The 15881-nt window shown below is 42.7% G+C and overlaps 1 protein-coding gene across 2 annotated transcripts in view; it reads left to right on the top strand.

The window, feature by feature from the left end:
• Positions 1-15881, top strand: part of XYLT1 (xylosyltransferase 1) — a 206855-nt gene that overhangs the window by 50274 nt on the left and 140700 nt on the right. The window contains exon 2 of one of the 2 annotated variants that reach the window (XM_072877552.1): positions 4155-4193. The exons of the other annotated variant lie outside the window; for it this stretch is intronic. Coding sequence (XP_072733653.1) covers positions 4155-4193 — 39 coding nt within the window. The remainder of the gene's footprint in view (positions 1-4154; positions 4194-15881) is intronic. 2 annotated transcript variants of the gene reach the window in all.

The raw sequence follows: 15881 nt of genomic DNA, 5'->3' as shown, positions 1-15881 counted from the left end.
TACTACTTGCCTCCTTACCCTGTCCCCAGCTGCTGGTTCTTCCTTCATATCCTCTTCCTCCTGGCTTTGCTGGCCACCTCTCTGCTGTGCCAGCACAGCTCTCCTTGCTTTGTGTCATGAGCTGGGTGAAGGAACTGATTCAGCTGTAAAATGACACTGAACAAATAAAAAGAATTTAAAAAGAACTTTTCAAGAAGGTTCCATTCCCCTGTGCAGGTCAGGGCCTGGCTGCACAAAACGTGGGTGCAAAAGCTGCTGCGTTGCGAGTGCTGTGATTCTGGGGCGAGGGCACCTGCAACTGGCACTGCTGCTGGGGAGCCACTGCCCCGTGCCAAGCCACTCATAGATTCGTGCTGCCTCCAGGGATGGAGAGGAGTGACTAGAAACCGAGGGAAAATCAGCCCATCAAGTAACAAAAAAGCTTTTCAAGTGCCTGCCATGCTTGTCAAAGCTGAACAGAGCTGTGCAGGAACCAAAAACACGCAGTCCAGAAGTGATGGAGGGGTCAGCGAGCGGAAGGCATGTCTGCAGGATTGGGTCCAGTGCAGCCAACAGCACTTTCCTGAATCTAAGCATTGGGCTTTCCTGCAGTCAGTCTTGGACCGTCACCAAAATAGGTCTGATTAGATTGAGGCGTAGATTGAGTTACCATATTCAAACCTGATGTCTCTTGAAACAGTGCTAGAAAAACGTTTTTTGTGGCATGGGACAGAGATGTGTCTTGTGGCCAAGGTCCTAGACAGTGACTTAGGGATTTCTCTCATATTTCCTATGTGACTTCGGAATAGTCGGTTTATTAATCTGTACCTCAGTTCCTCTGAGTCTTCCCATCCTTTAGTTTTGTTTTGGGAAGGTTGCAACGTTTGTGAAAACAGCTGTCTCTCTCCTGTATGTGAGTGAGGCATTAATGGTCGGGCAGTGAGTGAAAGAAGTAGCCCCTGTGCGAGGCAAAGGTGGCATCCAGAAACAAACTGGCAAAGTTTCTTCATCTTTGTTTCGCAGTCGGTGGATGCTGAGAGGCAGTGATGTTGCACCGCGTGAACCGCTGTTGGGAGAAAGGGAAAAAACACCTGAACCTGCACCATCTCTAGCAATTGTGCTGGTGCAGAAAGTGTGAGACGGGGAAGGAGAAATTTACCTGTGTTTTTCCTACTTTTGCCCATAAAAGCCAAGCTTCATTTTTTCCTCAGATAATTTAGAAGCGAACACCATGTCACGTGTATGAATGATATGTGTTCCTAATGATGGGGGGAAACAGGTCCCCCCACAATGCTACAGTACAGGTTCCCTGCACAATGGCTACAGTACAAGTTAATACAAGTAACCATAGCCAAAATCAGGAGGAGGAAAATAAACAGGAAAAACTGTAGCATCACAGTTTAATAGGCCCATGGTGATGCACCATGTTCCACACGGTAAAATAATGCTATTCAAAATCTGGTTTATATTTACAATTTTCTTTAGTCAAGAAAGCTTTTGAAATTAGTAATTACCATAAGAAATCTGTTCTGTTCAGCAAGCATTGGACTTAATTTGTCTGGCTTTTAAATAGTCTGAAGCCTTATCTATTACAGGAATCCCCTGATCTTTCCAGGATGTTTTATACATACAGTAGCTGCTTCCTCTTATAGAAATAATGTCATTTGGAAGTGAACAGTACATGCTGAAAAAGCTTTTGTCTGCAATCAAATTGGCAGCAACTGAGAAAATCCAGATGATCTCCCACAGGGGAGTCTGTGCAGCTGGGCCGTTCTTTGTTACAGTAGTATTTTGCTCTATTTAAACACATTTTGTATTCTATCTGCCACACACACCTGCCAGTATTGTGATCTTCCTGCTACGATATAAATGTGAGTGGGACAATGTAGGACAATGTTGTGACCAAACTAGCATTGCTTAGAGTCCAGCTGCAAAACAGATGAGTTTATCCCTGCTAAGTCTATAAGAAAAGAGCTGTGAATGCTGACATGATTTGTCTTTAGAAATGTAAAGCCATCCAAGGACAAGATTCCTCTCAACTCTCACCTTCAGATGAATTTTTTTTTTTCCCCTAGCTTAGCCTATGACATGATATTTGGATTTAACTGAGGTTTCTCAGTTTCCTTCCAGTCTTGATATCATTTGGCCAGTTGTCAGATAATATCTACTATGTGCGTATAATAATGGTACTCTGGCGTTGGAATACGTTGATGAAAGATTACATTTAAGTTAGCAGTGTGACAGAGGTGATCATGGACTTTTTCACCTGAGCACAGCATGCTGCCTGGGCCATGACTTGCTGAGTGGAGGAAAGATGTATCGAGGGTTTCAAGGCCAGTTTCCTCCTTGACTTTATTTTCCTGGGTTGATAGCTTGTTTCTTCATTAGTATATTTACAGTGAACATTAAACTAAAAGGTGCTTTGTAGGTGTTGTGGTTTAACCCCAGCTGGCAACTAAGCCCCACCCAGCCGCTCACTCGCTTCCCTCCCGGTGGGATGGGGGAGAGAATCGGAAGAGTAAAAGTGAGAAAATTCATGGGTTGAGATAAAGACCGATTAATAGGTAAAGCAAAAGCCACACACACAAGCAAAGCAAAACAAGGAATTCATTCACTCCTTCCCATGGGCAGGCAGGTGTTCAGCCATCTCCAGGAAAGCAGGGCTCCATCAAGCGTAGTGGTTACCTGGGAAGACAAATGCCATCACTCTGAACATCTCCCCCTTCCTGAACATCTTCCCCTTCCTCTTTCTTCCCCCAGCTTTATATGCTGAGCATGAGGCCATATGGTGTGGGATATCCCTTTGGTCAGTTGGGGTCAGCTGTCCCAGCCGTGTCCCCTCCCAACTCCTTGTGCCCCCCCAGCCTCCTCGCTGGTGGGGTGGGGTGAGGAGCAGAAAAGGCCTTGACTCTGTGTAAGCACTGCCCAGCAGGGACTAAAACATCCCTGTGTTACCAACACTGTTTTCAGCACAGATCCAAAACATAGCCCCATACTAGCTACTATTAAGGAAATTAACTCTATCCCAGCCAAAACCAGAACAATAGGCATAATTAAAAGTAAAAGGAATATATAGTTTCTGGAGGAAAGCCAGATTTCTTTTCATTCTGTTCTGTGGTTTAGCCAAAGTGAGAATCGCAATGACCTGAGTATCTGGGGATATCAAAACTCAAAATTAGTCTCAGGAGCCTGATAATCTGACAGACAAGAATTTACTCTACTAAACTAAAGCTGTCTAATTTTGACAGATGTGATGGATTAAAGAGAAAGCATCATTGACCTGGTTCCACTCTGTTAGGTTTTCCAATTAAACAGGATGTTGTAGAAAGCGAGACCTTGCAGAGTAATACCTGGACCAGCAGGACTGAGGCTTTAAACGTCCCTTATACTTTAAAAGATGTTCCTTTAAAGATTTTGCTTGAGCGCTAATCCCAGAACACTAATGATGGAGTCTCCTGTAGGGATGTGATCTCTTTCTAGCCTCTTAATTAACTGGCTAAATAGACATTTTTTGTGCTTTTGTGTTTAGAAGCTCTTTAATGAGGTTTGAATCCTCTGGCCAAGGCAAGTTAAGAGTTCAGATTTTGACACCAAGGAAGATGCCAGACTGCAAAAAATGCATGGTGCACTTGGACATATAATGTGCAGAGCTGGAGAGAGACATTCATCAGGATGAAATTTTAATGGAAAACAAAACAACCACAGCGTTAACTGCAGCTGTTGGGAGGAAGAATTTTGCCAAGGCTGTGGCCAACCTTATCAAGTCCTGATCAACTTTCTGAAAACGTTCTAATGCCTTGAAATTACAGGAGCACCAGTCAATTGTAATCTAAGAAAGAAACGTAACAGGATTAAATCAAAGATGCAGAGGCCTGCGTGTGGCCTTGAGTTGTTCTGTAGCTAACCTGTCCCTGATATACACCGGTTACTGCAACTTCCTTCACTCATCCAAATATTGTAGAGATCCAGTAATTTCTGTGTGATGGTAGGATGTCTAGAAAAGGAGGATCTCTTCAAACAAACAAACAATAACCAACAACAACAAACCCCTGTCATCCTTGTTCAAGCAGGTGTGTTTGTTCCTAACATCACTACTTTGGACCAATTAATGGCTCAAAACACCTTCTTTTCCACTATTGCAGAGTAATGGCTGTTTCTGTCTGCTCTTTTTGTAGATTGAACCTCCTAGTCCCTACACCAGCTTGGAGACTCAGGTTAGTACCACCCCCCTCCCACTTCTTTCTTCAAGAGATTCTCTGAAAGAGAGGGCTGGTCTGCTGTTGCCCACCATATTTATGATATTTAGCCGTGTTGGTGGCCCTGGAGAAGGTGCAACTGTAACAGCAGTAGCAGTAGCTCCCAACATGACTGACTGGGCAAGAAGAGAACCAGACTCTTTACAGGAAACAGTAGGTGCAGATGGTGAGGAAGGGACCTGGCGTTCAGTTTAACAGCAGCAGAAGTGACTTGTATTTGTTAAAAGAGAGGATGCAGTCCTCAAGGCAGTGCAAGCATCCATTCATGGGATTCTCATTTCTTTTTGTATACTCAGCTTCCTAGCTTTTGTTATGATCCCTGCTGCTAGTGTGTTACTCTAAAATACTGTTGCACTCCCGATTTCCTCTTTAGACATTACAATGAATGGTAATGAATCTGGGGGGATGCCTGCACCAGAAGGTCAAAGTGATAGAAGGGATTTTACAAAGTCACTGATGCTTTGATTTGTGTTTTCTAACAAGGCAGCATCATTGATTTCCATTCTCACTGATCTTTGGGAGACAGCAAAAGCAATGGTACTTGCATACCTAAGATGAGTGTTTATTCACAATACATTCCAATGCCCCTTAGTGACTGCATAAATATTTCTACCTTTGTCTTCTGCTGGCCTTTCTCTGGGGAAAGCTTTTGACTGTTTTGTTATTTGTTTCAACAATCCTACTACATCTTTTTTATGGATGTCACTTTGAAGCCGAGCCTTTGTGAGTCGAAACTGGCAAGGAAGGATCACACAAAGATTACACAATGGCATTATAAAGTGGTATCAAAACACAGAGTACATAATAAAGTACTAATCTGTGCATGATGTAGAACTAGAAATATATAGTAATAATGAAGACTTACTTTATCACTGACTTAAAATAGTGTAAGAACATCAGTTTGTGTCAGTGAAGGTAGTAGGGGAGAATGCACATGTGAATATGAGCCAGGGAATTTCACGCTTGGAGGAGGAAGTGAAAGGGAGATCATCAGCTCCAGCTGGTATATGCCTCCAGCCCCAGCATACCACTTCCTTGTCCTGCCCTGCCAGTCTGCATCTTCCCTGACCCGCATGTCATTTGCTCTTCCAGCCCATTACCTCCTTGCTAAGACTGCCAACAGGAGTGCCAGGTGACTTCAAGGGTGCTGTGCTTTCAAGGGGCCTTAATATTTTTGGGGTCAGGGAGGGTATAAACACATTGTTTAATGAATGATTAAGGTAGAAATTAATTGTATGTGTTGATATTTCTTTCAGTGTTACTGAAAGCCGTGTCCACTTCTGAATCCATTTTCTGTAGAAAGCTGCTTGCTTCTGGTCTTGAAATAGATGAGGAGAGCCAAAACCAGCTTCTTATGGGCAACACACTTACGTCCCAAAGTGTTCTAGACTGCTGGGGGCTGCTCAAATGTAGGAGCTGAGACCAGGCAGGTATCCTGGGGTGAGGAGGGAAGGGACTGCCTCTCTCTGAGAGGCGGAATTAAATCCGGGTATCACAGCTGAAGGTCAGGGCATTACTTTGGTATCTAGGGACATATTTCTCTTTAGGTGAAGTGGTCAAAAGCATTTGCATTAGCAATGGAAGTTGTTGTTTTATAACCAGACTAAGAAGTTAGCAATTTGAGACTGGGCCACAGTCTTAGCTGGCAAGTGTCTCCGTTTTCTTTGCTGTGAAAAAGCACTGTGAGAAAAATAACATCAGCAGCTTTAATGTTTTGCTGACTCGAACAGGATGTTAGCTAATATGGTTAGTAAAGAATCCCCAAATTTGCGGAAGTCTCCCCACATGGTTTATTCTCTTTCTTTGGGGACAGGTGGGAGTGGAGAGTAGCACTGCATTCATCTGAGACATGTTAAGTAGACTAGTGAGCAGCTTCTCTGCTTTGGTGGTTTCCTGTACAATCTTGGGATGAATTGGCTCATTCGAGAGTTTCTCTCCACTGCCCTCTGGTTTCCTGTCTCGGCTCTGGTTTGGTTGGTATTTTGAATGCTGACATTTCAAACCCATGCTGTGCGTTGAAAGGGGACCATATTCTGGAGGCCTTCTCATGAATTTTTCATGTAATTTCCCCTCCATTCCCTAGTCTCCCAATCAGCTGTACAGCTGTTGAAAGTGACCCTCTAAAGAGAGAATGGGTACTCTCCCAACCAGCTCAGCTTCAGCACATCTCTTTGAATTCCCCTGTAAAGATATATTTTGGGTTGTGTGTAAGTGAACACAGGGAAAGCATTTACTTGAGAGCTAAGCAAGTGTTTTCGGCTGATGTTTTTCCAAGGAAAAGACAGTTTCTACAAACAAAATAATTTTTGCACAATTCCCTCGTGTTCTTCTCTCTTTTAGAGGCATATCAAAATACTTTGTTCAAATTGGACCTGCCAAATCACACTACTTGTGTTAATCAAATAGGAGTATATTGGGGATCGGTCTGATTCGTTTATACCTACCTGTGCTGGAACAGTGTGTCAAAAGATGATGCAGTCAGGCAGTTCCTGTTCTCCCTGTTCTTTTTTTGTAAGTGGGATTATATAGCTTACAAATAACTATTCTTTAGCTTTTCTCATGTTAAATGGTGTGTAACAAGTGTGAATCATGTAACGTATAAATTTGGTGCAGCAGATTAACAACTATTTAATCAGCTGTGTTCGAGGGAGTGGGATGTGGCAAATTTATTTGCACTGTGTTGCAAAATGATACTCATCTAGGGTGAAACCCAGAAACTTTGTCTTTACCGTATTGGAAAAAATATTTTGAAAACAAACCTCCCATTTCCTATCTCTAAATCTTACTATGCACTATTGTCAAAACCAGATACCCCTGAGCATCCTTGAGGTGTTTGATAAGGTCACGTCAGTATTCTTTTGGAGGGTTCAGGCATGTTTGTCTTTACTATCATGCAAAGAGAAGCTGAGTGTGATTTGGAGAGAATGAAGAAAATGGGGAGAACGAAAGCTGTTTTCAGCAGCTGAGGTGGTTGTACATTACATCTGAAATAGCTGTGACTCTGTTTGTGACTACTTTTCTCACGATTTCAGAAGTTATCTGTATCAATGAGATTGTGGCTGTTTGCATTTCACACTTCCCATCCTTCATTTCACAAAAATACCAGGAACCAAATGTAATGGCTTCAGCAGCAGTTAGCCCAGAGATAAATTTTGGCCCAGTTTTTCACTCCCTTGGAGCAATGAAGTTTACTATCGTCTTTGAGGTAGAGAGATTGTTATCAGTCTCCTTCCAAAACTGTAGCTTTGTGACTGTTAAAAGTTGTGTGATCGGATGCTAGGGAGCCCTCTAAGGCTTACTGATAAGGGACCATGGAGTATTGCAGCTGGCGGAGGGAATGGAGCTCTGGCTAGCAGGTAACGGGACAGAGTAATCGGTGCAGCAGTTGCAGTCCTTACCTCTTCCTTCACCTGTGAGAGGTAAACCTTGCTATGTGTTTTCCTTTTGCCAGTGCCATCCCCAGCATGAGCGCGCTGCAGTGCTTGCCCTGAGTGTCACTGTCTGAGGGGTGCTGGGCTAAGCGTGCCACTGGTAGATGTGCACCCTCGTGTCTATGTGGTAAGCGGTTGGTTTTCCACCACTTGGAGGTCAGCAGCATCTCTTCTAAGCTTGTGGCAATAGTAATAATTAAAAAATGACAATTCTTCTTGCTAGAATATAGAATACCAATTTTTCCTGTGGTGTTAGAAGTCAAAATAGGAACTGATTTTTGCTGTGCAGTTTCCACAAGATGCTCTTGTTGGGGTAGCTTGTTGTGGGAGAGTAGCTGGTGGCTTGCAGCCTCCCTTTAAGCGATGGGTGCTACTGATGCTACTGAAGTGTGAAACTTGGAGATTGCTGAAATAACACGCGCCCTCAGAATCCAAACACGAGACCTGCATGTAATGCATACACCACGCCAGGAGGATTTCAGCTGGAAAGTGACCTTAGCCAAGGGGGGACGCCAGTCTAGAGGGGATTACGTTGGCAAAGAGCCAGCGTAAAAGATGCTCTGAAGGCCTCTTCCCATGGAACGCAAGTGCTCTCCCACGTTGGTGAAGTAAATATTGATGCTTGAGTAGGGGCAGCAGTGTGCTTGTCATAATACAGCAAGACCAGACTGCTTTTTCACACCCTTCTGTAATTAGGGTGTACCCTGCCTGCAGCGTAGCAGCTTAGTACCTCTTACCCATGTCAGCCTCTTGTCTCTGAGAACAGCTCAGACGCCGATCGCTCCCAGACAAAATTTGTGTATTAACAGTAGTGCCTTTAAAGAGACCAGGGGAGAAGACTGCTTGTTATTGTCCTCTCTGCCATTTAATTTAATTTTTTTTAAGAGCTAGCTCTTTGTAGAATGAAAATGTCCTACCCTGGAGAGCATCGTGTAAGGAACAAAAATAGTCATATTAAAATGTATTTATTATCCTGTAATTCCTTTCTCTGAAATTGATTTCTGGTTTAATTCAATAAAAGACTCAGAACTGAAGGTTCGCGGTGTGCCACTCTGTTGTGGGTGTTGCATTTCACGATTAAGTGGCTGCTTTGAACAGCAAAAACATACTCTTGGTGCGTTCCTTGCGAGCGCCTGGCAAGATGCCTTTGTCATCATGCACAAATCAAATAACTTAATTGCCTCTAGGATTCTCTAAATAATCGTATGCTTCGTTGTTTGACCTTTAATCATTTCTTCTGTTCGACCCAGAAATTTAAAACCATAACGCTCAGCTGTGGGTGCCAAGAGGGACTCAGGTCTGTGATCTGCCCTTATAGCCTGCAGGCAGGAGAGGGGCTGTCCGGAGGCACGCTGCTGCCTGGAAGGTTAACGCACCTTTTACCGGTTATTGTGTGGGAGCGGTGGGGTGCTGTCAGCCCTGCTTGGATCCCGAGCACAAGTATGGCAGCAGCAGCAGCCGTACAAGTTGCCTAATCGTGCATCTTAAAACGGAGATGAGTGCCTTTGCAGATAAGTGAGCGTTTTGCCCTTTGGGCATGGACTAGGCCAGTGTCTGCTTCACTGGGGGCTGCACAACTGATTTCACCCGAGTGCCATGTAATCAGCATTTCCCAGCAAGACTAGATAAGAAATGCAAACTTAAAGGTACTATGTCCACTACTAAAAACAAGAATAGAAACACTCCCTGTATTATTTGTTAGAATATCATATGGAAAAGAAACATTAAATAATTGGGAAACTGTTTTTTAAAAGATTATGACTAAAAATGGTACTCTGAATCTTTTGTGTCTCTGGTTTTGGGTGTGTTTGGGATTACTTTGAGTCTTATGGTTACCTCACAAGTTAGAAACTTGGGGATTTTTCCAGTTTTAGTCAATATTCATGAAAAAACCATGAATCCAGGAATCTTGGAGCCTGTAGAAAAAGAGTGTCTTGCAGTTCTTTTAAGATGATTGTGATTGGTAACACCATAAATATGGAGCCTTTCATAAAATCTTGTTGTGAAGATAAACTTCCAGGGTACTTGCTTTGCAAAATGCAGATAAATAGTTTTCTCCTAACTCATTAGTTTGGGGGGTGAGGAGGGGCATGTGCCATTTCATAAGGTGCTGAAGTGAGTAAAGAGCTGAAATGCCTATGGGATATACGGCCACTTGGGAAAATTCTGCAATTTCTTGTGGTGACTGTACTCACTTTAATTGAGGATTTTACATTCTGCTGTCAAAGTGAAGAGGAAACAGCATGTTTTCCTTCCCACTGAGAAACATGAAAATACAAGTAGAATTCATGGGCTTACCTCTGAAATCTTTGTGATGCAGTCCCCATAGAAACATCCAATGCAATCAAATTGCTGAGCTGTTATTGTCTAATAATCAGATACACTGATTTTGGCAAAGATAAGCCCAGAAATACAGCGGCTAGGAATGTCTGCATTGTTAAATCACACAAGAAGGAGAATTTAGGTCTTTTTAGGAGAGTGCGTCTTTCAAATGTATCTGCTGAGTGGGTCCTTCTTGGATATAGATGGGATATGCTCTGCAGCATTAACCAGATATTATTTGCATTGAAGATACCTAGGTACAATCTCATGCAGCATTTTGGGAAGTTTTAACTTTTGTTACGCACACAATCATTGTATGCAATTCAGCCATGTACATAGAGAGAGAGAAAGCAAGGAAGAGCATATGGCTTTGAACTTGCATCTCTAGCCCTTGTTTTCTGCATTATTTCCATGAACAAACTGTGAGACGTTTGGCGTTGAAGGCCAATGGCATCCTTTGCAATAGTCTGTTGCATGAAGAGGGTACACAACATGTGTCACTTCGATTCCTTTCTACCAATGCTGTGAAACTTGCATTTTATATGAAACTCCTAAAAAAAAAAAAAAAAAAAAAAAAAAAAAAGCCTATGTAAAGCTTTCTAACTTATGTAGAAGGGGGGAAAAAAAAGCACCTAGCCATTAGCTCACGGTGGCTTGGGTGCTGTGTAATAATGTAATTCCTTTCTCTTGTTCTTTGGAGGACGCTTGATATTTTCAGCATATTTTCAGTCCACTTGGTGCTTGTAAAAGCTGTCCCATGGACAGCACTGAGAATGAAATCTCTTCTTAGAGAGGTATAGCTTGGGCAAACTTCCCAGACCCAGCACATGTGGAAGGGAACTTCTGTGATGGACGGGATGGTATTCTCGACTCTTCTCTGAACTCTGCATCCAGAGGTCGCTACGCATCCTTGCTCTCATTTAGTTGAGCCTGAACTCATATTCTCTGGATGTCAGCTGTGGGTTGGGTGTTTTTTTTGTTCCCAGAAGTATATGTGGCCTGTCCAGTGAGTTGTCTGTCCTTGTTAATACTCATTTGAGAAAATATTCTTGTCCTTTCTAGAAATGGGGAAGTTTCTAATTGTCTGTAAGTCCATTCACACGTTATGCAGCTTCAGGAATATAAGGTGCTCTTATCTTTGATTATGAATATTTTTAACAGTACACCTACCAAAGCCTTATGCTTCCAAGCTAAGATCTTAAAAAGGTATGAGAATTGTGATATTTCCCAGCAGAAGCTGATTTGCCAGTACCCTTTTAATTTGCACAGCATTCAAAATGCTTACCAGCAGTAGCTAATGGTTGTGAAGTGTTTAGCCTCTGATGGAAAGACAATTGTAAAATTGAGTTCTGTGCTTGCCCGTTTTTATTGTATAGGGCAAATTGGCAGAAGGGAAGATACATAAATTATGTTAATTATAATCAATTACCATCAGAACCAAACAGTTCATTATGACCCTGTGTCTGCTGTACAGTAAAGCTATTGTATGCTGTCATGCTCTGCACTTCAAATAACATCACAGAACACGAAAATTCTTGATTATTCCAGAATAACGGTAACTGGGCTAAAGGATAAAAGATTAATATTTGATAGTATGAGGTCTGGCTGATTGCTTAAATAAAGCTCTAATGCAGAACTGTTCTGATAGCAAATAGAGAATTGTGCCAACAAACAGAAATATTCTGAGACTAATTGAATCCCTGAGTATCTGTTGCCATTCTTTAAGTGAAATATATCGAGAAGTTGTTCTGATAAATATATCTAGAAATAAATAAGTACTTCATATCTCATAGATTGCAAATGCAATATATATTTGTGGCAGTTGCAATATTGCAGTGAGGGGCTGTTAAGAGTTTTACAGCTGTTTCCTTTCTCCTGTGGTGTCAGAACAGCAAGATAGGAGGAATTCACACATTATTTTCCAGTTAAATGTTAGGTAGCTTCCCACTGAACACCTCCTAGGCTAACATTGGAGAGCATGCTTAATTACAAGCACCCACTTAAGTGCAGCTGGCTTAAGGGAGACTTTTCCTTGAAGTCCCACTGTGTATCATGCCTTCATTTCTTACCTAAAACCAAATTTCTGTTGCAGTAGTTTAAAATACATTTTTATCTCTGGAGCCCTTTTACATACAGCGGACTGCATCCTCTGGTGAGTAATTCACTGTGCCTCTCCTGACTGAAGTGGAGCAGTGTTGGTTTATCCCAGCCGAGGAGGTGAGTTACTGTATTAATGTGGGCAGCGGGTAAAATGCAGGTCGGCTTGCCAGCCTGGCAAGTTGCCAGCGTGACTGATGCATCGTGGTGGAAGGTTGTGCGGCAGGTAGGATGAAAAGCTGCATGCAGGTGACCGGTGTCTGATGTTACTGCTTGTGCAGCGTTCTCTGTGCAGCGTTTCTTGGGAGACATCTGGGATGCATTTTGTTTTGGGATTGGTTTGAAATGATTCTGAAATGTGGGATCTGTTTTCTGTTTGATTACATTTTCTATAACAGCTTCAACTGTTATAATGTTATAAGGTAAATGCAACCGAAAAGGCCTTTGTGATGCTGCTCCCCCCCCCCCAGAATTTTCTCTTCCTCTGGTTATGCTGGCATGCTGGGATTAGACCTCAATGGCATAAATAGCTCTTCTGTAGCAAAGTGGTTTAAAGTGATAATTCCATTTTTTTTGGCGGTGAAGCATAGCACAGAAAATAAAAACACACAAAGAATTTTTTAAAAACAATCAGATAATAATTGGATAAATATAGACATGCACAACTGTGCTTTGCATGCAGCGTTTTCCAGATCTAGTTACAATAATTTTGTAGCCAGGGCAACTTTGAAGTGGCTACATCCACTTTCATGTACACACTGAGAATTTTTTCTGTTTTTGTAATTACCTAGTCCTTCAAGTACTGGAGACCACAGTAGAAGGAGAACCTACTTCTAAAACTGTTGTCCTGTTTCTGTAAGTCGAGAACAAATTATCAGAAGGTTCTTTTGCTCGCATGCCTGGGCTGCTGCACAGATCGCATGTGTACTTTTTCATGTTAACCTTCCTCCTCCTCAGAGTGCCTTGTTTTACAGACTTGTTGATGTAGCTTTGCAGTCCCTGTAGTTTTGCCTCATTGTCAGAGTTCACTGGTATCACTAGAAGAGGAATTAACTGGGCCGTAGGCTGGCAATAAAAGCATATTAGTAGCTGGTAAATCCAATGGAGATATGGAGCTAACATCTGTATTACATACTCCTGTGTTTTGTGTTTTGTGTTCTGATTGGGAAAATGACTGCAACTGGATAGATTGCAGTGCTGAAGCTAAAGCAAGATTTAAAAGAAAAAGATGCAAATGTTTTATTGTCTTGACTTACAACAATGTTTATTGTCGCAGTTGACGATGACACTGAGGCAGTGGGCTAGTGAGTTACAGTTGGTTGTCGCTCCCGAGGGTGCTAGCTGGACATCCGCAGAAGTGATAAAATTTGTCTGAAAACACTGTTCCATGGGAAATTAGGAAGTAAGCTGATAATCTTTGATTACTTGAAACATTCCCTATATTTGCTCTTCAGGAAAAAGAAACAAAATTGTGACTTGCTGGTCTGGACCCTTGTTAATACTGGTGGGAACTGTGTGGTTCAGTGTCATTTCCATGACTGAAAATCTTGCTCTGGCTCAGGCCAAACAGGGCGTTTTGGCCATGGAAACGGCACGTCCCATGCGCACCAGCTGCTCTCCCTCCCCTTCAGCACTTCTTTGTGGCGTCCCAGTCACGATGACAGGGGTGGCCCTGCCCATCAAGCATTGCATCCAGTCACACAGACAGCCCTGCGCTCCTCTATCAGGTATGTTTCAACTGCATCCAGCCTCAGCAAGCTATGCATTAGATAAGGCTCTCTGAAGAGTGTGAGCATTTGGAGGCTGCGTCCAGTAATTGGCAAAGCATCTGAATTTGAGGCTTGCCTTTCAAAGCTAAAGCCAGACCCTGTATTATTGCCTAAGCTCTGTTTATTGTGTGTGTGTAGAGAGCTGACAGCCTCAGAACAGGATTAGCAATATCTGTCATGCAGTGAAAACGTCCGAGGATGTGAGATTTCTGAATCTCACACCACCGCAGCCCTCGGGCAGAGCCGTAATGTGCTCTCTCTGGCTGTTTGGCATTCACAGCCTGTCACCCCAAAGCATTGCTTTTATCCATTCTCAGAGAAAAACAAAACCAAAGACAACACGCTGCCAAGGCTTGCTTCTTTCTCTGAAAGGTGTGGGATTTTCCCCCACGGGGAGTGCTTGCCCGAGAGGTGGGAGCCCCAGAGGGACCCTCTCCTGGCCTGGGAGGGCATATTTCCCCTGTGCCGGCGTCCTGGGGCGCCCTGGCCAAGCTGCCCTGCGCCGCCCAGGCGGGGCAGTGGGATTTGGAGAGTGTGAGCTGTGCTGTCCCTCACGGGAAGGGTCCATTCCCTGCTCCTTGTTGCAGGACTGTTTCTCTATTTTATGTGTGATGCTAAACTGGAGAAAAAATCTGCAGTTTTAAGATTCAAATTGAGGTGAAAATAGCGGTGGGGGAGCCTGTGGTGCTGGCTTCTGTTAGGTAGCAAGTACCAGCTGCTGACATTCGTAATGGGTTTATAATTTGTATGCATTACAGCAAAGCTTGAAGAGGAACTTCCAAGAAGGGTCGTGCTACAAGCAGGTTTGATAAGCTCCTGGCTCTGCTTGGAGAGTCAGCTTTAAAACAATTGAAGCCCTGAAATAGTTTTCTTCTTGCTGTTTATGTGTAATATAATTTATTATGCATATTATTCTGTGACTTCACAGGAATCAGAAAGAATTTTTATTATTATTTCTTTCTTCCTGTGTCTTTTGGCATTTCTCCTATGTAGTAAATGTTACCTAATGTTTGTAATTGCTTATAATATGATTGTCTTCTAACGTTTGAGTTTACATACAGAAAACAAAATATTTTAAATAAACGCTGATAATAAAATCATGATATTAGGAGAGCAAGCACTTAATGCCTATAAAATGGCACTAAGTTCATTGTTTGCAAATTATCTAGATGCTAATTTGGTTGTGGCCTTCAACAGTGTTTGGTTTCTGAGCAGGCAGGAAACATGCAACGTTTGATCGCTGCTTCCAGAGCACCTTTCTGGCAGCTCAGCTTTGAACTTTTGTTGGCACCTATCACGATGCTTGGTAGCTGGACAAAGTGTCTTACAAAGGTCAAAAAGTTAGTCTTGACTAATAGTTTAAAAAAAAAAAAGGGGGCAAAAAAGCAAAAGCCAATTTAAATAACAAATCAATAAAGCTTTATCAGTAAGTGCCAGATCAGGCTCATGGTAACCTTTCTCCAGGCCTGCTGCCTTTTCTTTTGCCTGTGGAAACATAGCACTGTAGTGTAAATGGAGTAAATAGAGGTTGTTGCCTTTTTATTTTAGACATCAGACTGATGACTGACATACTTTTCTCATTCATTGTTTTTTCTCCAGTCAGATAGCTTTGTATTCTTTATAGCCCAGCCTTTCAAAACTGACACAAAGACATAAAGCTGTTGGTGTTTTTTATCTTATTTTTGAATTTTGATGCGGAGCCTAAGTTAAAACACACCCAGGTCTCTGCTCCAGATTTCTTGTGTCACCCTGGGCAGGAGTCCATTTCTGCCAAGCATAAGATGTGGCTGGCGGTGTTTTACTCTCCTGGTTGTATGGCAGTGTGGTAGCCTGGGCCAGAAAGTGCTGGTGATGTGCAAGTGCTGTTGCTGTCAGTGATTTGGTCATTTGTGTGGAAGATTTAGCACGCGTATAACTTGGCCATTCATAAGGCAATTACATAGTTCAGCATGGTGGGGTTTGTTTAAAAACCGGATGGGTTGCATGTTGTGCTGCACAGGAGGAGCTGCCCCAGTTGCAGCTGGGGA

Source organism: Ciconia boyciana, chromosome 13 (assembly GCF_034638445.1).
Source record: "Ciconia boyciana chromosome 13, ASM3463844v1, whole genome shotgun sequence".
Classification (NCBI taxonomy): Eukaryota; Metazoa; Chordata; class Aves; order Ciconiiformes; family Ciconiidae; genus Ciconia; species Ciconia boyciana.
Note: the sequence above shows the minus strand (reverse complement) of the source record. Positions and strands in the feature narration are given on the sequence as shown.